The following is a 24,078-nucleotide window of genomic DNA, read 5'->3' as shown; positions in this document are numbered from 1 at the left end:
TTGCATTTAGCTGGGTTAGTTTCGCTATTGGTAGAATGAGGCCATACCTCGACCCTACAGAGGTTGCAGCTCCTTTCTCCTTTGGCAGGTTTGCTGTGTCTCCTAGCACAGTCAAAAGAGCATGGAGGCTATAGTAGGAGGCAGCCAGTTACTCTAGGAGAGCTGGACAGATAGGAGACTGGTCCTGCTCAAGGGTTATGGACGTATCAGCAGCACCAGTATCAGCTGCTTTGTGCAAGGAGGAACAGGAAGAGCACCGCCTGAGCTAAGTTCAATAAGGTCTCACATCTGTCCGCTCCCAGGTGCTGCCAGCTAAATCTAAGCCTTATCACTCCCACTTTCCCACGCTGTAAAGTTGTTTGTGTCCAATCACCTTCTCCCGGCCTTGCTCTCCCTGCTCTAATCCCTTTCACAGCTGGGATTCTGTTCCCCTGAGATGGGCCAAACACCTATCTATACTCTGTCTCTTAATAAATCATGTTCATTCTTTGTAATGATCTCTCCTTACTGAAATGACCTCCAGCAGGGCACTGGTGTGAAAGTCTGTGACCAGACAATCAAAAAAAGACTTCATGATGTCCTCTACTGGGCCGTGTGTCTCATCTATGAACTTTGTCTGTTGTCTTCCTTTTTCATCCTGCCTCCCAGCTCCATCGAGGGAGCCTCGACCCTCACATACATCCCTGCCTCCTGGATTTATTCAGCAGTACTACAGTTGGTACCGTATCATATGCTTTCTGCAAAAAGACAGTGCAACACCTTCTGAACTTCTTTCCTTCTTGATCAAAAGTTGGATATGTAATGCTCTTTCTTGGCATAACCTTCATGATTTAACATGAAATCATTTCTAAATGTAATACTAATACAGTACAGTAGCCTAACACATTTTTCTGCTTCCCTACAGAGCAGCAGCATACCCCCCCCCCCTTTTTTTTTTTTCAAATGGTACCCACATCTGTAAGTCTCTTTACAGGGAGGGACACATCTTTTTTCATTTTCATTCATCTACAGTAACATCTTCTAACTGTGGGTGATGCAGTTGATGACAGCCAGGTTAGTTTTGATGTTTTCACAGAGGAGTGTCGCTGCTTCCTTCTATCGGCTCATCATAACAGCTACAACATCAGTTGCAACACCAGCAAATTTATGGCCCAGTGTGTGGCTGAGAGTCACTAGTGGCAACACGCCCTTGGTTCTGGTACAGCACCATGTGTCTCATGTAGACGGCAATAGATTTGATATTTATCACCATTATTGCAAACAGGTGGCATATAAGTGCCTACTTGAGCCAGTTCAAGGGAAAACTAATAGCCATCTGACTGTCTGATTGCTGTATAATCCCTGTTTTATCGTGGTCTTGGCACACCAAAGTAAATGTGAAGACAGTGACTGGACTGAGTGGTCAGGCAAGGAGATCACAAGTTGACTGCAGTCTACAGGCATTGTTTTCCCTAATGTAACTGTAATGTAACTTCCCTTGAGATAATCAGAATTCCCTTTAAGATTCTGCTTAATCTATGTGAAACTGATTTTGATCATTTATTTCCAGTTTACCTTCTTTTCAGAGGGCATACTACTGAAGGACACCGTCTTCTTCCTGCCTCCGCCCACCTTTTGCACTGAGGGGTCCTGAAGAAAGACAAAGACAGATGGGCTGAAGGTCAAAATGAGAAGCATCAACATGCAGGATGTACACAGTCATAACAGTCATAAGTCAACCTGGAAAATTAGGATTGGGAGAGAAGTCCCTCCTGGTACTCCTGATATTCCAGGGAAAGGTGGAAAATCTGTTTTCCTTTCAACAAATCTGAGGCATGGCTTAAGAAAGACCTGGGACATGAAAAATATTCACTGGTAGGAAAATATTCAACGTTTTGAGCATTTTGAGCAGTGGAGAGGCCGAGGGCAGCAGAACTAACATAGAAATACTGTTATTTCCCTTTTGTTACAACACACACACACACACACACACACACACACACACACACTTTCTGGACATTGTTTTTGCACAACACTGGTCACTATATTCTTCATTTCCAGTTAATACTTGTACAGCTGCTGTTATTGTGTATATATTTATTTATATTTAGATTTCTTCATACATTCTTATATAGTTCTATATTGTGTATTGTGTATTTTGTTGTACAGTTATTTTATTTTCAACTTTAATTTATATATTTTATCTTATTCTTCCCAGTTAAATTTACCCTTCATTCTAATTTGTGTTGTACAGTTATTTCATTTTTAACCTTAATTTATATTTTATTCCTTCCTAGTTAAATTTACCCGTTTTAATTTTTCATATTTATTTCCTATCTTATTCATAGCCTTTCCTTTTTTTGTTTTCTTTAGGTCACGAGCAGTTGTCCAAGCATTTCACTACATATCGTACTGTGTATGACTGTGTATGTCATGGTCCTGGGCCATGTGGGCCCAGTATTCTTAGTTTTCATGTATTTTTGTATTTTGTTCTTTATTTAGGCCATGCTTCCTGGGTTGATCTGTTACGTTGTTCCTTATGTGTTTTCCCTTCGTGACTCTTACCCCCTGTGTGCCCCTCTGTGTATTTATGAGCCCTCGTCTCTCTTTGTGTTTTATTCTATGTTTTCCCCAGCCTGTTATGTCTGCGTTCTCCCCGTGCTCTCTCTCCTCCTGTTTGAACCTCTGTGTACTTCCTGTTTTACTTTGCCCATCTCCCATCAGTGTTACGTTCACTCCTGCCGTGTCTTGTTATGATTATCAGTGTCACCTGTGTTCCCCGTGTGCATCCACTTCCCCTGATCATCCCTCATGTGTATTTAGTCTCTGTGTTTCATACAGTCTGTGTCGCGTCGTCTGTGTTCCCACCCTCCATGTTTCCATGCCCGGTCTGTTGTATTCATAGCCTTACCTTAGTTCATTCCCAGTTTATGTTTCTGTTTAGTTATTGCTTTTGAGCTGCCCTTATTCTTGTTTGTTTCTCTTGCGTTACCAGCCACAATAAAAGGCTCGCTTTTGTTTAAAGTTTACTCCCGTGTCACTCGTGTCCGCACCTGAGTCCTCCACGCACTCTCCACACGGTCTGTCACAGCGGACCGTGACAGTACGACGCGACCATGTCGGACTCAGCGGACATTTCAGAGGAGGTAGGGGAGGAGCTGAACCGGCTCTGCCGCATTATGGATCGCATCATCGGATGCGCGGATCCAAGTGTGGTTTCCACGGGATTGGCGGCCGTGGACGCCGTTTTGTTGCGGGAGCCACGGTTGCGACAGCTCCCCCACCTTGTCGAGGCGTTTGACTCCCTGGGCCCCCTTAAGGAGGAGCTTCGTGCCCGTGCGCTGGCCCAGAGGGTCCTGAATGCCGCCTCAGCACCCACACCTCCGTCCCGTGGACGGGTGTCATCGCCGCTGCCTCATGAGCCAGAGGCTGTGAGAGGTGGAACGCTGAGGTCCACTTCCACTCAGCCATCGCCTCACCGTGGATCGGCTTCCTCGTTTCCGCCACAGTCAAGCTGCACTGACCAGCACACGGAGGCGATGGAGGCCATAGATTTTGGTGACGATGAGCGTCAGCAGGTGTTGCGGGCTTATCGGGAGGAGGAGCTCCGTTGGAAGCCTTGGCTCATTCCCGAGGAGGAGCTCCCACCTATCGCCCTGCTTCAGACCGGCCGCTCACCGTCACCCCCTCGCGAGGACTTCACGTCTCCGGCCGCTTGTCTGGCGAGGATGTGGGCAGAGGAGGAAGACTCGATCCCAACAGTTAACGCTGCCGCGCTCGCGGCCGCTCCGAGGAGGAAGCGGCGTCGGCGTCGCTCTACACGGCACTCAGAGGTTAGTGATAACGTTCTGTTGCCACTGAAACGCCCTGGATGTAGTGAGGGCGAGGGCCTTGGAAAGACAATTAAGGTCTCGGAGATGGAGACACAATTTACCTGTACTGTTAACTCTGTCACCCCCCCATGCACCTCGTCACGGTCTGTTTTCTCGGGGGCCAGTGAAGAAGCTGCCTTTTCCATGCCTCTGACTGCTAATGTTGAAGGTGTTACTCCTGTGCCCACGTTGTGGTTTGACAACAAAGCTAAACTTTCTGGTGTTGGGCACGCTATTCTTGGGGAAGACACACTGCCATCACCGAACTGTGAAACTGACACTGCCAAACCGACCATAGACTCTTCAGTCCTGAGAATTAAACCAAGTGATGTACTGTTAAACCCTGGTATTACGTATGAGCAGGATGAGGGGGACATTAGCGAAAAAGGATGTACTAATGATTCTGCACACCCAGAACCTCCATCTTCCACTGAGAGGGCTTCTTTTAAGACCGCTAGGGCATTTGGGGCCTTATTTAAGACCGTGTCTCAGCCCCTGCTGTCTGTTAACCGCAAATCAAGTGAGAAAGCTTCTGATCTGACCAGTAGTAAGACTGTATTGCCCTTGGCTAGCACCCCCATTTCCGAGTCAGTTTACTTTGTTCCCGAGTCAAATAACAAATGTTCTGTTTATATAACTAGACCAGCGAAAGAAGAAATGTCCAGTGTTGATCATGAAAATGTCTGTTATGATCCTGTGCTGATCGGTCCCCATGTTCCTCACTCTGCTGATGGTTTGACCAGAGTGAGTGCTTTGGAGCCCGACATCAGCGACTGCTTTTCTACACCAGTCCATCGGGCCGGGACGATTATTATGGGTCTGCCAGGTTTCCCTATGTCTGTGAATGACATTGCAATTTCCGTTAATACAACACTGAAGGACTGTTTAAGTTATGCTCCCGCATTATCCAATGACAAGGCTGAATTTCATGTTTCAAAGGCTGTCGGGGGGGAGCGCCATGCTAGCCATTACAACCCAGCTAGCCCTTTAACTGCACCCCTGGGCCAGGACCTTTTGACAGCAGTTAATGAACTGGCCGATCTAAAGACAATTCAGCCGGATGGCTCAGAGCCAGCCCACTATGTTTTCTGTGCAAAGCCAGGTCCATGTGCATTCCACTCACTAGCCTTCCACAGCCGATTAGTGTGTGTGGCTGAACCCCCCCTTAACTCAGTCTCGCCTACGGGGGGCTTAGACTCCAATAAGCGTAGTTATTTCCTATGTGACTGCCAAATTATTATGTTAAAATCATCTGCACATAGTCCTGGTTGTTTTATGTGGGTTCATGAATCATGTCTTGGCCTTAAGAATCATGCTTCCTGGGACAGTATAACTATCACTTGTGTCACTGAGCCAACTTATTTCAGGTCTGAAATGTTGTTTGAATCATGCTCCAAGACAGAAGATGTGTTTAGCTCCCCAAGAAGGGCAACTAAGGACAATTTGGACTATGTTAAGGGCTTAGAGACTTTAAGGTCCTTGTCTGTTGTTGCTCCTCTGCTTGCACCTGACAAAGTCAATATCTGGAACTTTGTGCTCACTCCCAGGGTGGCTGTGGCGTTGCCTGACCTCTCACCTGCGTCTGATCTCCAGGTAGAGGCAGGGGTCACCCAGCCAGCACCTGAGCTAGTTCTCACCACTGGGGTCAGGGCAGCCGTAGGTCAGCCATATCCTGCACCTGCATCTGCACCTCAGGGGGGAATGGCTGCCGTCCGGTTTGTTCCTACACCCAGGTTGGTTCCCAAGGTTATGCCAGTCAGTGCACAGCTGAGCTCCGCACCCAGCCTAGGCACTCGGGTGGGAGCGGTTGACGCTCTGCAGGCGCCTGCACCAACTGATGCTTCCATTATAGGCCCCAGGGTCTCATCACCGCCACAATGGCCTCATGCCTCGTCCGCTGGAGGGCCCGAGGAGCCCGTTCAGCCTCATGCCACGTCAGCTGGAGGGCCCGAGGAGCCCGTTCAGCCTCATGCCACGTCAGCTGGAGGGTCCGAGGGGCCCGTTCAGCCTCCTGTCTCCGCTGGAGGGTCCGAGGGGCCCGTTCAGCCTCCTGTCTCCGCTGGAGGGTCCGAGGGGCCCGTTCAGCCTCCTGTCTCCGCTGGAGGGTCCGAGGGGCCCGTTCAGCCTCCTGTCTCCGCTGGAGGGTCCGAGGGGCCCGTTCAGCCTCCTGTCTCAACTGGAGGGTCCGAGGGGCCCGTCCAGCACCATGCCACATCAGCCGGAGGGCCCGAGGAGCCCATCCAGCCACCTTCTGCTACGCCTGGTCCAGCCTGTGCTTCGCCAGCTGCAGCCTCAGAGCCTTCGCCAGCTGCAGCCTCAGAGCCTTCGCCAGCTGCAGCCTCAGAGCCTTCGCCAGCTGCAGCCTCAGAGCCTTCGCCAGCTGCAGCCTCAGAGCCTTCGCCAGCTGCAGCCTCAGAGCCTTCGCCAGCTGCAGCCTCAGAGCCTTCGCCAGCTGCAGCCTCCGAGTCTTCAGCCTCGTCTGCCGCGGCTTCGGCCTGTGCTTCGTCTGGTCCTGTGCCCACCGGGCCGTGGCCAGCACGCCTGACACTGGAGAGCCGCCGCTGCCTTCCGCGCGGCCGGCCCCCTGAACTGCTCCGTCGTCTCCTCCGCCGCCGCCGCTGCCTTCCGCGCGGCCGGCCTCCTGAACTGCTCCGTCGTCTCCTTCGCCGCCGCCGCTGCCTTCCGCGCGGCCGGCCTCCGGACCAGCTCTGCCACCTGTGCCACCCGCCTGGTCGGCCCCCCGACCGTGTGACCCGTGAACTCTGGTGCCTGTGGGCTCTGGGTCGGCCCCCTGAACTTTGTTTTGACTGTGGTCATGTGCTCCCGTGTTTTCTGTTGTTTATTTTGTTTCCCGTTCTGGTCCCTCCGTCCTGGTCCCCCGCCTCCCGCCCTGGGTGGGTTGTTTTCTGTTTTTGTTTCTCGGGTTTGGGCTGTCGGGAGCCAGCCCTTTAGGGGGGGGTGGTGTCATGGTCCTGGGCCATGTGGGCCCAGTATTCTTAGTTTTCATGTATTTTTGTATTTTGTTCTTTATTTAGGCCATGCTTCCTGGGTTGATCTGTTACGTTGTTCCTTATGTGTTTTCCCTTCGTGACTCTTACCCCCTGTGTGCCCCTCTGTGTATTTATGAGCCCTCGTCTCTTTGTGTTTTATTCTATGTTTTCCCCAGCCCGTTATGTCTGCGTTCTCCCCGTGCTCTCTCTCCTCCTGTTTGAACCTCTGTGTACTTCCTGTTTTACTTTGCCCATCTCCCATCAGTGTTACGTTCACTCCTGCCGTGTCTTGTTATGATTATCAGTGTCACCTGTGTTCCCCGTGTGCATCCACTTCCCCTGATCATCCCTCATGTGTATTTAGTCTCTGTGTTTCATACAGTCTGTGTCGCGTCGTCTGTGTTCCCACCCTCCATGTTTCCATGCCCGGTCTGTTGTATTCATAGCCTTACCTTAGTTCATTCCCAGTTTATGTTTCTGTTTAGTTATTGCTTTTGAGCTGCCCTTATTCTTGTTTGTTTCTCTTGCGTTACCAGCCACAATAAAAGGCTCGCTTTTGTTTAAAGTTTACTCCCGTGTCACTCGTGTCCGCACCTGAGTCCTCCACGCACTCTCCACACGGTCTGTCACAGCGGACCGTGACAGTGTACGTGACAAATAAAATTTGAATTTGAATTTGAAAAACACACACACCTGTTTTGAGCCCTGCTGGGATTTTGAATTCCTGCCTCTGTCTTTGTGTCAGACTGATTGGCAAGTTCATGTGCAAATGTCATTGTTTACTTTCATTAGCGCTACTGCAAGGAATTTTTAACGAAGGTCCCGACAATGGCTTGTCTCTGATTTCTAATGAGCTCTAACCACTGGAGCTAAAATGATAGCAGTAATTGCAACTGGCATGGAGTGCAGAGTTGGCCACCTCTCTGCTGTACACTCCTTTACTTTGGTGCTCAACCGGCAAGTAGTGCTTCATTTGTACACATATAATATACTGTAACAGAAGTCTGCTAATAGTAACTGTTCTCCTCCTTAAATATTGGAAATACACTCGCTTCATTGGGTAAGCCTATTCTACTGCTCGTTGCCTGCTCATCAACATCGCATGGCAGCAATTCTCTGACTTTAATAATAATAATACAATTTATTTGAGAGCGCCTTTCAAAAATCCAAGGTCACCTTACAAAAGAACAACATTAATAAGATAAGATACCTTTATTAGTCCCACAAGGGGAAATTTCATAAAAGAAGCAATAGTCATAAAATACATAAAATAAGTTAAAATTGCAAAGCAGAACTTGACAACAGGTAAAATCAGCACTAAAGCGAATAAGGCAGTGTGAACAGATGTGTTCAAACAGGTTGTGTTGACTTCAGTGTTGACTTTAGTCAACACGACCGCTAAATTTCAAACCCAGCATCAGAATGGGAAAGAAAGGTGATTTAAGCCAGCGGTCCCCAACCTTTTCTGTTCCACAGACCGGTTTAATGTCAGAGAATATTTTCACGGACAGGCCTTTAAGGTGTCACTGATAAATACAACAAAATAAATGATACGACCAAGACAAACTGTGGTATATTGTAAATATAACAATAAACGCAAATTCACTGTGTGGTTGTGTAACTTTATTAGCAGCGCCCTCCTGAGATGCACCAACAACATTGAGAGTAACATCCTCCTCTCTGCCCCTTAATGCTCTCTGGTCGCTATGGTAACACGTAAATGTTTCTTTCAAAGTAAGACACAAAACTACAACACGGGAAAAGACCCAGGGAAACCGAGTTAACGATAAAAACCCTGAAAACCATAAATTTCACATCTGAGCCTCATCTCTCGCGGCCCGGTACCAAACGACTCAGACGCTTATTTAAGCGACTTTCATATGAAAGTAAAACTGAATTGAACTCAACTGTCACGGTCCTGGGTCGGTGACCCAGTGCTTTGAGTTTCTTGTGTCTCTGAGTTTTTGTATTATGATCTTAGTTCTCTTTGTTGCCCCAGTTTATTCTATAGTCTAGCGCTTTGGCTTTCTTGTATTCTGTTTAGTTTTCTGAGTATTTAGTAGCTGTCTGTCTCTTTTTGTTGTTGTTCTGTGTTTCTTAGTTGCTCTGTCTCCCCTAGTCAAGTCTGCACGCCGGAGGCCCAGCTGTTTTCGCCCACTTCCCCTTCCCGTAGGAAGCGGCGCAGATGCCGCCATAAAATGGACGATGTTAAGCAACTCCCGGTGGTGAGTTACAATGATTATTTTTCTCCCGCTTCTATGGACATTAAAAACAATAGACTCACTCCTGATCCTGTCGATGTGTCAGTTCACATCAAAAGTTCAATCCTGTTTCTAGTGATTTTGCGTTTGGGTCCGTTTCCTCCCTGCCGGATCATGACATCAACATCACAAAGAAATAGCAGATCCTAGACTTTACTCAGTAGCAACTGATTTAGAAACCCTGATCCTAACAGTGTGTAGCTGAAGAATGGAAAATATCACAGTGTAGCTACAGTCAGCTTTATGTAATATTTCACTATGTCATCTTTACCTGTAAGCACCCTTTAAAAATGTTTATTATTATTATTATTATTATTATTGTTAATACTGAAATATAAAAGTCATCAACTATCATATGAAGCACCTTTTCAAATAATTGTAGCAGTCAAGAAATCCTTTGCATGCTCTTGTCTCAAAAAGAAACTGTACTTTTACTTGAGTGTTTCTTTTGAAATATTGCTCTGATTTTTACAAATGATTTTTTTCTTTGCAGGGAAAAAAAACAGGAGGCCTACACAACAGAGACAAGGACAGGACAAACAGAGCAGTGATTGCCTCTGAACAAAAGAAAGGGAACAAGGCAAAAAAAGAGGAAGAGTTGAAATCGTTGCCTCGTCCTATTCGGTACATTGATTTCCAATTCCCATATCCGTACACCTCCCAGTACACAGAGACACGGATGAGCAGCAAGGTCAGAGTTTTAAATGAGAGCTTGTTTGTCTTTATTCACTTTACTGTGCCACAGAATGTCTTTTTCATTACATTGGTCAGCAGAGGCCGGCCAGAAGAGCTTACAGAAAACAGGTCAGTGGGTATTTAGGTGGACAGATCAGAGTGGGGAGTGGCCATAAACTGCGTCTCTTTGACTGTGCTAGTGATGCTCTGGGGCAGTATGGACAGTTGAGAACATTGATGTTGGTAGCTGTCGTTACTAATCCGGCATGTGCACGTTGCGAGACTACATGTTTCCACTGTCACTGCATGACACAGGCCGTCCAGGAAAGTAAGGCCACATCCTTAAAAAAGCCTTTAGTGCAAAGTCCTGTTTCCAGCTATAATCCACCGTCTGCATTAAGCTCTCCCCTTTGTTTGACTTCACCACACTTTTTAACTCTGATATGATCACGCTCACACTCATTGTTGAGTAACTGCCAGGGGAAAGAAAAAATCAGCACGGATGGAGAAACAGTCCAGAGAAATGGAACCAAAAGCTGGAGGCAAGAGGAGATGTAATAAAGGTCAGGCTGGACAAATTAAGAGAATGGATTGGACTTAAGTGGATATGCAAGAAACAAGTAAAATGGAAGGATTGGTTTGCAAACAAGCACAAATAAAATATTCAGCACAAAGAAGCAAAGACGGGAGATGAAAGAAGGACTGTGATGCAACAAGTGCAGACACAAAATGCAGACTAGTAGGAGACGGGACAAAAGTAGAATACATGGTTAGAGAACAATAGCTCATTGTGTTGGAAAGCCTTGGACAGCAGATAAAGTGGTTACAGCAGCTGGCTCTTCACTAAGGACTGCCACACTATTTCTATACCTGGTTATATCAAATGGGCACAGAAGACAAGCCTCAGGCTCGTATGAGCACCTGCACACAGCGAGGAGACTGGTGCAAAATTGTAGCTAATATCAGTCTTGTCACAGTAACTGAGAGCTACCAATGAACAAGAAATCTCTTTCCAGACTGTTTTCTATATCCAAACAATGAACAAATAAAGAAAATATCTCCGTATACTTCAATCTAGTGTGACTCCATCAACAGTTTTGTTTTAATGTTCTAAAATCCAAAAATGTCATGATTCTTTTTTGACGTAAAACAAGAAACATCTATGCATTCTCTAAATCAGAGGTCCCCAACCCCCGGGTCACGGACCGGTACCGGGCCGCGAGAGTTGAGCCTCGGGTGTGAAATTTATGTTTTTCAGGGGTTTATTTATATTTGTTTTGTAGTTTTGTCTTATTTTGAAAGAAATATTTACGCGTTACCATAGTGACCAGAGAGCATTAAGGGCAGAGAGGAGGACGTTACTCTCAATGTTGTCGGCGCACTTCAGGCGGTCGCTGCTAATAATGAATTTGTGTTTATTATTATATTTACAAAATACCACAGTTGTCTTGCTCGTATCATTTTATTTTGTTGTATTTATCCGGCACACCTTAAAGGCCGGTCCGTGACATGGAAAAATGGTCCGTGGAGCAAAAAAGGTTGGGGACCACAGGTCTAAATAGAAAACCTACTTTATTCACTCTTCTTTTTTTTGTAACAAATGTAAAACTGCATTCACAGGAGGAAAAAAACTGCTCTGAGTAACATCTGAAATGGACCTTTAGCACAGAATGATGACAGAATGATATCCAATTCATTTTTATTTTATTTAGCGCCAAATTACAACAACAGTCACCTCAAGGCACTTTATATTGTAAGGTGCAGTGCCAGCAACAATAGAGAAGACAACAATCAGATGAACCCCTTTGAGCAACACTTTGTGACACCGGGGAAGAAAAACTCAATTTTCACAGGAAGAACCTCTGTGCTGAAGGAGGGGCAGCCATCTGCCACAGGAAGCAAACCAGAGGCAAATATGAAGCCTCTTCATCTTAAAACTATGTCAACTCCATGAGCCAAAAAAACATTTGATAATCAACAGTTAAAGAAGTGCCATGCATGCAATATTTTCAAACATAAATGTTAGCACGGTATGAACAGCAAAATTGCCTGACATTAGAGCTGCATCAGCATAAAGGCATAACACAGGAATCCTTCCCAGGAGGAGGCTAACAGCTGAGGGCTAATCTGCGTAGCCGCTGGTCGTGTTGTATTATGTCTTACTTTGTTATATTTCCTTAAAATATTAATGCAGCCTCTGGGGAAGAGTACATTCTGCTAATGCCTGATGAGTATAATTAATGGGTTTATTTTTTTAATAAAAATACTAAACTTTAATTGTGTCATTCTGGAGTTATTGCTCTGTAACCATAATTCTTTTGTGTTCACTGTATATGTAAAAGTGCTGTGTGGATTGTTTGTATAATGGCGGGTTAAATGTCACTTTTCGTCTGTTCTACAAAGCTGCTCAAAACTGTTACTTAACTGTTACTTCTATTTTTATAACACACAAATTTGGATCGCTGTAGCCAAACTAGATATGGTATGATTCAACGACCTCATCTTTTTCATTAATCTTGCCACCGGTCTGAAACCAGCTAAAAGCATTTACTCTATGGCAGACAACAAGGTCTTTCTAGCAGTGTTACAGTTTATCCCAGAGGGAATGCAGGCATGTCACGTTTATTCCCACACCAAATTGGGAAAACAATTTTGCATTAAGCTGGTTTGATGACCAGAGGGCACTGTTATGTTGAGTCAGTAAAAGGAAAACAACAAGAGCGCTGTAGCATGTGAAAGGAGAACTACAAAGCACAAGCTGGTATTAATAACAAAACTAACTTATGATTTTAATTGTAATCTTCTTGAGCAAAATCACAGAACTACTAAACGAAATGTTTAAAAAAAAAAACATGAACTGTCTTCTCCTACTCGACAGGCAAACGTACAGGAAGCTCTATACGATGTAAATAAACCTAAAGTGCATTCCATAAGTTAAGTTAAACGCAATAGGTATGGAATATATTAAACATATTTTGGTCTGACAAGTACACAGACTAGTGGCACTGATGGTATATTTAGACTTTTATTCTTGTGGGTCTGTAATGTGGTTTCCAGTGTAAAGATTTGGCTGGCAAAAGGTCAGTATGAAACCTGTGTAAGAATTAATGACTCCATGTTTGGCTTTTCCAATCTGGATAAAAACTAATGTTCCCGCAACTGTACATTGTATGGGGCACAGGCAAGTCATTCAAGTGGGGCTCACTGCTCCTCCACATCTAAAGCCTCCAGCTGAGGTGGTTTTGGCATCTGAGCAAGATGTCTCCAGAACAAACCCTAGGCGAGGTGTTTGGGCATGTCCAACTGGGAGGAGGCCAGGTGTGACCAGTGGAGAGATTATGTCTCCAGCTGGTCTGGCGATGTCTTGGTGTCGTCCCAGAAGAGCTGGAGAACCAATATGATGTTAGGCTTAGTGCATGTTTAATCAATAAACTCAAGGGGGTTTTTGTGATAGAAAATATTTGAACCCCCCACAATAACTCATGTCACTCATGTTACCGTCTTATATGTAACATTTAATGATTTGTGAACCAAACAAAGGTGGAGGCAGTAATCAATCCCTGCAACTTTACAAACCACTAAAAGAAACAACAGCCTTCATTCAAGTTCTCTCTCCTGCACAGCGACCTTCTGTGTTGAATGACCTTGGACATTAACATGAATTTCCTTTTAAAACACTCAAACGCATACAAAGTGCCATTCATCAATGCCTATGCTGTGCCTGCAGACTGCTTCAGTGTTTCCATATATTGACTAAATTGTTAGCCTCATTTATAAAGCTCTGTGTCTTGCACACACAGAGACACAAACACTGACCAGACAACACCTGGCACTTGCATAAATCCAGCCCCAATCTGATGGCACGATCTGGCTAATTATCCCTCAGCACACTGGCAGGAGATTATCAAAATAGATTACTGTGCTGCCAGTGCATCCACAGTCTTACATCCACTGCAACCCGCAATTTGCTGTGTGTCACAATGACCCGCAACTGTTCCACTGTGTTGCACTTAAAGTCAAGCTGTAACACTTTCCAATATGTATCCAAATTAAGATCAATGAGCTCCATGAATGCAAAGTAAAACTGCTGACCTCTTAGATTTGTATAAATACATTTGCCAATGTTCTAGTTGACTGAGTTTAAATAGTTGCAGACAACCGAGGCTTGTTTTTAGTAAGTTATTCCCTTTTAAAAATGTAGTTTTAAAAGGCAAAGCTAAAACAGCCACTACCAAAGCATTAACAACCTGATTTCAACAGCTGCGTAAAATGTGAATAAAAACAGAACGCAATTATTTGTAAATCACATAAGCCCAAATCTTATTCACGATAGAAAATGCAGTCACATTCCAGCACCGCAAGCCCAGCAGAGCTCATCGAGTAAAATGTAAAAAATATACGTCAGTGAAGAATACCAAAAGAAAGCAATCTCTCTCCCTTTATTTAAGTTAACACAGTTAACCATGTCACACGCTGGCCAAGCTTTTTAATTCAGCCATTTACTTTGTTATTAGAATATTTTAATGTCATGTTTCAAATCAAGAGGCTTCTGTTCCTGAGCTCATGAGCAACTGTTTCTGTTTTTCTCAGGACAGCAACTACAGACACAACTGTCTTTCCGTGCCTTTCAGTGAGTCCCTGCAGGCCACTGGTTTGAATATAATGTAAGTCTTTTTTGTTTAATGATGTGAGAAAATGCAGCCTGTACATGTGTTTATTACAAAAGTGCGTGTTGGCCATGGTTAGGCCAGTGCTGATCTGTCATATTATAATTGTGTGTCATAAATAGCAACATTGAGAAAAAGATCAGAATAGTTTCCAGAAGACTTTGTTTCTTCATTGTTTTTTATTTTGCTGATAAATGTACTCCTTACTTCTGTACATATCACTCCTTGTACAGGAAGTAGGGATTGTCCAAAAACAACCTCAGCACTGTCTAACACATCCGTCCAAAGCTCCAGTCATTATCCTCAATAAGTGAGGACAGAAACAGCATAAAGGTCAACAGTCGGAATATTCTCATGTCTATTCTCATTCTTTTCCAACTATTTATTTATAAGTGACTTATGTATGTATGTATATATATGTATATATTGTACTATTCTTAGTTAGCGTATTGTCTGTCTTGTCTTAATGTTGGTTTAAAATGGAGCACTGTAACAAAAAATAATTTCCCCCAGGGATCAATAAAGTATTCTGATTCTGATTCTCATGTCTATATGCAATGACCTTTATCTTTGAAGCAGTGGTTTCAAATTTCAGAGTTATGTTTGTAATGTGTCATTTTGGACATAATGGTGTATGATAGCAATTAGTGATGTGCCATTTCACATCAATCACAATAATATCAGCATCAATTTTTACATGCTGTAAAAATGTCCAAACACGATGTCACAATGCTAAACTTTTACATTTTGTAGCGCACAATAACTGCTGCTTTAAAAACCACAAATAACAGCGTCAAGTACAACCAGGTGTTGATGGAACGCGAGGAGGCGATACTACTGGTTGGTGATGAGCGACTCAACTAAGCACTGCTGGAGAACTCGCCAGTTGCGCTCCGTGTGACAGGAAAAGCAGACGGGGGATGGAAATTACTGATGTGGTTACATGGCTTTAAGCAGCTGATTAAGAAGCTGCTTAAAGCCAGGTAGAAAATATTTGTCCACTTACATTTTATCATGTGACAGGTTACTGAAGAGTTACAAGGTGACATTATTTAGCTATTGGTATACTAAAGTGCTAAGCAGCCATGTTATACTTTACTTAAATTACGTTTCCTTTGCAACTGCCTTCTTAACTATTTTTCTGCTTGTGTTTGACCTATGCTGTGTCGTTACTACTGCATTATTATGCATGGCATCAGATTCACATTTTGAATTAGGTAGTTTGTCTTCAGTGGCAGATCACTAGAAAAGAAGGACGGAAAAGCAGATAAGATGTTCAGTGTTCTTTGTTCACTATTCTAACAACATTATCACATTATTCCTTTAAATATTGTGATATAATTCTGAGGCCACATCACACACCTCCACTAATAACTGCCATTCCTAATGTGTATTTAGTTAACCATTCATGTATTTTTCAGTGATAGGAAAATTAGGTCTGCTATGATAACTAGAACAGAAGAGATGAAATGCTTCCTTGATCTCTGAGCTGCTACATCATAGTAAGACATGAGCTTGATGAGGGAAATCTTTTGTAAAGAATCTGCCTAAGGCCACATTTACCAGCAGCAGAACGCTCCAACAGAAAACGACAGCTTAAGGATTCAGGTATTACTTGTCATCTGTCTGTGTGTGTCCGACATTAAGCTTAAAGTCTTAACACTTCTGTCATACTATCATATTTTCAACAATATGTGCAACTGTAACCATGGGTCCAATAAGACTGGTGGAGAAGGAATATCGAGTGGTGTATGAAGAGAGCTCTGTAGGCCACAAACTGCTCTACAGAGCATTTGAAACAAAAGGAGAAGACACCTTAAACTTATCTAAGCAGCTCAATGTCAGGCAGATGTGTTGACAAGATGAAAGAGCCTCAACTGTCACTTTTTCTTGACAATATTCATGCAGAAATATTACAGTTTGTAAACAGTATCAGGCTTTATAGTTTACAAAGGCTTTGGCACCTTCTCCCACATCTCTGCAGGTCTTTTTTCCCTGAGCTCATGAGTCTTGTTCACTGTGATTTTTTTTTTTGCTAAATTGTATTTGGAGCGCTGGCGAAACTTATTGAAAGATGATACGGACAGAGAGTGCAGAGAAAGAGATGGAGTGTGAAGGTGGTGAAAGAGTCGAAGATGATAAAAATCTGATTAGCACTCTGAGGGAGTTGTAAAAAACCAGAATGATTAATTGATGTCCGTGACCAGAAGTGCCTGTGTTTGAGTCTGTGGGTGGGAGTGTGTGCAGATATTTCAGTACATACCCACGACTGTGTTTGGGTGAGTCACAAAATCAAAGGTGTTAGAATTCTGATTCCTACCAGTGTTAAGCTAATATTTGTTGTTTCCTGCACAGTAAGGATTCTGTGCTGCACACTTTGGCAAACAACACAGTCAGCTCCATTTTAATCATTATAAATGCCTTACAAACATCTCTGACTGGTAAAAATGACATTGAGTCTGACAGAGCATACGTTTCAGGCTTTTGACAATGCAAGTACAAAGAGGCTCCAACAACACCTGGGTAAGTGACCTGGGTATTGTGACCATGTGGATAATAATTATGGTTTAGCTAGTGTGTGTGTGTGTGTGTGTGTGTGTGTGTGTGTGTGTGTGTGTGTGTGTGTGTGTGTGTGTGTGTGTGTGTGTGTGTGTGTGTGTGTGTGTGATGCGCACATGTGTAAAATGTAGCATTTGGTATTTTGGGGGGATTCAAATTTAGAATTTTGCAAATTTTGCATGCACAGAAAGCATGTGCATGCAAATGTGGCCAAATAAGCAGGAATTATTCTTTAATAAAGCTGCAATTTGAAATAATAATTTAATTGAATAATTTGAAAAATATATTTTTAAACTTTTTAATTTGTCTGTAATTTTTTCCTACCAAAAAAAACCAAGGGGACATCTTAAAATATCAAAACTTAAATCCAGGACGCAGACCAAATATTCCCATTAAGCTCTGGAATTATATTTACATGAATGGCAGCAAAAAACTGATGTATGACATGTTTTTTTGAAGAATTTCGGATTCTATTTCGATGTCTTTTCAGAATGGTAAACTTCAGCGTCTGTTTCATTGTATTATTTAAGTACAGGTGTCTGTTTTTATGGACTGTTGGGTGTCTTTTGAGGTGTTTTGGTAAGTAAGCATTCTTTGTCTTTAAAAAAGCAATCAAAAGAATAAACATCTAAAAAAAATTCTTCATAGAAGTATCAATGTCAAATAGCGCAATTTGCACAACCTGTAAATACCAACTTGTTTTAAATTCTCTAAATATTTAATACTTTTTTCTCTTTTATCATCATCATTATTATTATTATCATTATTATTATTATTACTGCTATTTTCTGTTATTTTCTTCTTAATATAACTGCACACTTTTATATGCTCGTGTAAAGCTGAGGAGCACGAGCCAAAGAATTTCATTATGGGTAAATGTGGCTACACTGTTTATCTGTACGTGACAATAAAACTTGAAACCTGAAACTTGGACACACTCAAATCGAGCAAAACAACACATAATTCAAGCACCGCCTGAATGCCTGTGTAAATAGATGAGTTTTAAGTTGAGGCCACAGAGACAAGGACATGACGAGAGAGCGGTTTGGAACAGTTTCCTTCTCAGTTTTCAGACAGGTACATGGAATCACAAGGAAACCTTTTCTGAGAACCGAAGAGCCCATCTTGTCGGGTAGGGATGGAGCAAAATGTTCTAGTGTTAATTTTCAATTCTTGTTGTTCATTAAACTTCAGAGTTTGGAGTGGAGTCGTAGTCTCGTGTATTTAGTTCTCTCAGTGTTTCCTGTCTGTTCCTCTTGCTGTGTTTATGTCTTTGTCCTGCAGTGTTCTCTGCCTTTATGTTCAGTGCAGGTCTTACTCACTCCACGTTTAGTTGTTTCTTGTTTTACTTTGATATGTCTTCTTTGGACTTGTTTTATTTCCTGTATAACTGGCTTGCTCAGTATATCAATAGTTCTGTCCTCTTCCTTTGTCTTTGATGTGTCAGCCGTGAGTGTAGCTGTGTGTGTTCAAGTCTGGCTCGTTGTATGCAACTCTCTGTGACTGAACTTCATTAAACTGTTAAAATGTGTTTCTGCTACTCAGTCATGAACTGCAAGGCTTCTCACTGTTGCGTAAATAAATGACTAGGATTAGGGTGAGATCTAATTACCGAGGACCTGCATGTAATTGCAGACTGTAGTTAATCACAGCATTTTATTGCAATGCAACGCATTCTCTGACTTCCTGCATTAACCTGGTTACTCACAGCAACCTCGACCCCTGTCCAGCTCGGCTGTTGTTGAAGCATCTTACTGTTTGGATGATTGTGAAGGGCAGGAGAGTTGATGGAGACATTTCAATCAAAGCCCTTTGCACCACAGGTCTGCACACACAGAGACCATTAAGAGGGTCTGGCTACTCTCTGGCTGTCTGCGCTTGTTTAACGAAGGGAATCTCTGATGGATTTCAACAACACTTTCGTCCTCACCTTGACTGATTACTTCTATAGATACAAAAAGGCTCACACACACACACACACAAACACACAATAAATAAAAGCCACTGGTTAAACTGTGATACTTGAATATGTCAACTGCTTGAGCATGGAAACATGACCATTTCAGTCGTGGATTCAGCTTTATGTTGACTTTTACAGTAATGTTTCTATTTGTCATTTTAAGTTCAAATAAGTGAATAATTTCAGACATTTTCTTCTTCATATATATATAAAAACTTTCCACCTTCTGTCTCTTTAGCATCTCTTTAGCATTATTCGGGATGTGCCTGTCTCGTTAAAACAAACTCTGCTCTAAGTTGGCAAAACACATTATTACAGGACAATTCCAGTTGATTTCTTCTGGGCACATTGTTCATTGATGTATCTACTGTGTCACAAACCTTGGACTCTCAACCTGAGCTGGAAAGTGTCAGGAAAACAAGAAATCCAGAAACCAAGCCAGAATAAACAAAGCCTGCTGCTCTGAAAGAACTGCTCATCTGCTGCTCACCCACTGTTACAATTAACTGATTACTAGTCAACAGGAACAACTATTTTTTATTCCCTTGCAGTGTTACAGTGTGATAGTTTTGGCATCATGTAAAATATTCTCAGTGCACCAAAGGAGCATAATCTTGCCCAGTACAGTAAAAAGCAGACAACCGATTGGAGTGTCTGTTGTTTCTCCTGTGCCGACACACCTCCTGTCTCTGCATTCTGCAACACAGCACATAAATTAAAGCACTGTGGCACGAGAGGACATACCAAACCCACTCAGACAGGCAGAAAGGCAACCTCTCCTTTGAGTCTAGGCGATTTCCCAGTTTCACCTCTAAACCTGCCTCTCTGCCTTTTTGCTGCTTCATCTCCATTCCTTCAATTTCTCTTAACTCCCACCAGCGTTTGACCTTCTAAGTGATGCACCTCCTCGCTCTCTCTTGCTTGTTGTCGATCACCTCAGGTTGTTTTATTCTCTCTCTCTTTTCCCTTGTTTCTTGACTTGTTCCATCACTCCCATCCTTTTCTGTTGCTTGCCCTTAATCCCTACCCTTCTTTTGTCTTCCATCGTCCCTTCATCCAGACATTAGTACTATCAAGGGAGGTCTGGAAGGGTCTTAAGGCAGTGGCCGCACAAGGCCCTTATCCAAAGCAATGACACACTTCCAAGTCAAGAAGAATTTGTTATGTAACAGCTTAAAGCTTCCTGGCTTCTCTGGTGGGCCTCACAACCAGCTGATATCTACGAATGTGCACACGCATGCACAGATAAACACACACACATACACACACACACACTCAGAATGCAAGAGACAGAGAGACACAGAGAGAGATGAGGGACAAAAGATTAAGCTGGAGCTGAGATCAAGAGGATGGAGACGCAACAGAAGGAAAAGGAGGAGGGAGAGAAGAACAAAAAGAAGAGCAGATGGGAAGCTGAAAAATTCGAGCTCAACCATTTAGCGAAATAAAACAAATGAAAGAATTACAGAAGTAAAAGGGAAAATTAGAAGATTTTACCTCAAAGAAAGAAGAAGTGGTCATGCTAATAAACACAAAGCACATTCATATTTAAAAACAGAAGCATTCACCCATCTCAATGCTCCCCAGAGACATAAACAAGAAGATGGGGTCAAAGCAAGGGACACAGTCGGATGGCATCCTCTGAAAAGATGATGTTTGGTAAATGGCTTGATGAATCTTTCAGAGAAACAACGAGGGGAGTAGGAGGATGGAAGAAGAAAAAGAAGATGAGGGAAAACTTATTTTAAATAATTGACTATAAAAGCTACCGCACCAAGTCAGAACATCTCAGGTGGTTTATCCTGATGCATAATAAATCTGAACAATATATATGCACTTATCATGAGGCCTTTCTGATTTTGCATGGACCATTCTTGGAAAACCATCACAGAGAGGACATTTGACCATTTGACATAATTCTGTCATGAAAATCACTGGATGAGCTCAGGAACACGCCAAGAAATCAGTGTCAGAGAACACAGTTCACCATGTCATCCACAAATGCAGGTTCAAGCTCTAACATGCCATGCAAAGAAGAATGGTAAATGGCCTGTATTTGTATAGGGCCTTACTAGTCCCTAAGGACCCCAAATCACTTTACACATCCAGTCATCCACCCATTCACACACACATTCACACACTGGTGATGGCAAGCTACATTGTAGCCACAGCCACCCTGGGGTGCACTGACAGAGGCGAGGCTGCCGGACACTGGCGCCACCGGGCCCTCTGACCACCACCAGTAGGCAACGGGTGAAGTGTCTTGCCCAAGGACACAACGACCGAGACTGTCCAACCGGCAACCTTCCAATTACAAGGCGAACTCCCAACTCTTGAGCCACGATCGCCCCTATGTGAACAGGATCCAATAATGCCACTGTCTTCTTTGTGTCAATGTTCATCAAAACTGGTTCTGCGATCATTTAAAAGTTTGAAATTCTTTTTGGGAAACATGAACACTGTGTCCTTCAAACTGAGTCACCATCATCGTTAGAGATCAGCGTTTAGTGAACGCGTTTTAGAAACACCATCAGTAAAGGAAACTACATACAGAGTTTTAAAAAATGGCAATTTATATGTCTGTTGTCTCTCAGTATGTCTGTTTGTCTGTCTGTGGACTGATTTTGTCAACATTAAAGCTCCTGGGAAGCATAAAGTCTTGGAATTTTACAGGTCTGGAGTTATAATTATAATGAAGGTGAGGTCAGAGAAGGCAAAGACGCATGTAGGACAGTAGAGGTACCTCGGGAACAGCACTTTAGTCTTTTGTTAAAAAAAACTGATTCCAAGTAGAGTTGCCTAGCAACAAAAGGGACATGTTGGGTCATTGATGTCAATGACTTTTTCAGGAGGAAAATAAGTCTTTTAAATATCACACAAAATATGACTTTTGTCAGCAGACTAGATTAGATTTCGCCAATTTGTATTTACCAAATCATATTAAATCCATCAAATATGTGTGTCCCTACCTTAAGGGGCCCTTTGGAAATAACGCTTATCCTGGACTTGACAAATGCAAATATGCTTGCCAGAAGAAGAAAAGGCTTAATTTAGATGGGAGATAAGTGTCAAAAAGGCAGTTTTCCCATATATATATATATAGTTAAAATAATAGGATATAATACTTCTTTAGATCTGTGAACCACAAAATATGACACTACATATCAGTATGTGGTATCGTCATCGACCACCTTTCCCTTTATGCAGTTTAACAGATTATGTTTTTCACAAAATTAGGCTAAGAAAGTCATTTTTAAATATACAACTATAGATTTAACTACTTCACGATTCAGAATTACATATCATTACCTGTCTACCCATAAACTCTATGTCAGCTACGTCTGGAAAAGTGAAAAAGCCAAGGACCTGGCGCCCACATATTTTGGGTTGTCTAGACCAAAATACTAATTTTTGCTCTACAAGGGCCTGATATCCAATCACGAGGACATTATACTGCCACTCTTCTATCAAAATTTTAAACAAATGTCCTCATATGTGGCTCTCATTTTTCTTAAAAACAAAAATCAGGTTAAAAAAAATAAAAAAATCTGGTAATTCTTTGTTTTTACATTCATCCATCCATCCATTCGCTTCCGCTTGTCCTTTTCAGGGTCGCGGGGGGCGCTGGAGCCTATCCCAGCTGTCATAGGGCGAGAGGCGGGGTACACCCTGGACAGGTCGCCAGTCTGTCGCAGGGCCAACACACAGGGACAGACAACCATTTGCACTCACATTCATTCGAACATTCACACCTAGTGACAATTTGGATTAATCAATTAACCTATCCCCACAAGCTGCATGTCTTTGGATGGTGGGAGGAAGCCGGAGTACCCGGAGAGAACCCACGCAAACACGGGGAGAACATGCAAACTCCACACAGAAAGACCCCGGCCTGATGGTGGAATTGAACTCAGGACCTTCTTGCTGTGCGGCAACAGTGCTAACCACCGTGCCACCGTGCTGCCTTTTTTTACATTCATTGGGTCCCAATATGGCCAAATATCAAAGATAAATTAAAAATATATGCCATGGAAGAGCTCGGGTCTTAGGAGGTTAAACTTGCATTCTGTCTCACTTCCAGTAGGGGGATCTATGGTTGCAAAAAGAAGCCTGGTTTTGTAGAAATTTGTAGGGAAACAACGCTTCATCTTCCTTTTCTATAAATTAAAATTAAAATTAAAATTTTCAAATTCAAATTCAAATTTTATTTGTCACGTACACAGTCATACGCAGTACGATATGCAGTGAAATGCTTAGACAACTGCTCGTGACCTAAAAAATAAAAGGCTATGAATAAGATAGGAAATAAATATGAAAAATTAAAAAGGGTAAATTTAACTAGGAAGGAATAAAATATAAATTAAGGTTAAAAATGAAATAACTGTACAACACAAATTAGAATGAAGGGTAAATTTAACTGGGAAAGAATAAGATAAAATATATAAATTAAAGTTGAAAATAAAATAACTGTACAACAAAATACACAATACACAGTATAGAACTATATAAGAATGTATGAAGAAATATAAATAAATAAATATATATATACACACAATAACAGCAGCTGTACAAGTATTAACTGGAAATGAAGAATATAGTGGCCAGTGTTGTGCAATCCACATTATGTCTTGTGCAGTGCATATATGCTTAAAGTGATTAAGTGATGAAGTGAAAACAATGTCCAGAATGTCCAGTGTGTGTGTAAGAACTATATGTGTGGGTCAGTACTGTGTGGTGGTGTGATTGAGAGACCGTATCGCCTGCGGGAAGAAGCTCCTCCTCAGTCTCTCTGTGTTGGTCTTCAGGGAGCGGAATCGCTTTCCTGACCTCAACAGAGAGAACAGTCTGTTGTTGGGATGGCTGAGGTCCTTCACGATCTTCCTGGCCTTGGTCCAGCACCGCCTGCTGTAGATTGAGTGCAGGTCAGGGAGCTCGGAGCGGATGGTGCAACCAGTGAGCTCACTGTATTATTCAGCTATTCAAATATTAATTAACAAGTTATCACCTAGTTACTGAACAAAGGGGATTTCATAGAATAGTAAATAGACTGCTTTTTATGCAGCACTTTTCTAAGTAAAGCGCTATACAAATACAGGACATTTACCATTTTCTACT

General features: G+C 42.8%; 1 protein-coding gene across 1 annotated transcript in view; it reads right to left on the bottom strand.

Annotated features, from left to right (window-relative positions):
- The window catches only part of plcl1 (phospholipase C like 1), a 142,056-nt gene that overhangs the window by 54,036 nt on the left and 63,942 nt on the right, over nucleotides 1-24,078 (bottom strand). Inside the window, exon 2 of the mRNA XM_004569839.5 lies at nucleotides 1,555-1,629. Coding sequence (XP_004569896.3) covers nucleotides 1,555-1,629 — 75 coding nt within the window. The remainder of the gene's footprint in view (nucleotides 1-1,554; nucleotides 1,630-24,078) is intronic.

Source organism: Maylandia zebra, linkage group LG16 (genome assembly GCF_041146795.1).
Source record: "Maylandia zebra isolate NMK-2024a linkage group LG16, Mzebra_GT3a, whole genome shotgun sequence".
In the NCBI taxonomy this organism is placed as follows: domain Eukaryota; kingdom Metazoa; phylum Chordata; class Actinopteri; order Cichliformes; family Cichlidae; genus Maylandia; species Maylandia zebra.
This window is presented reverse-complemented; position numbering and strand designations above follow the sequence as displayed.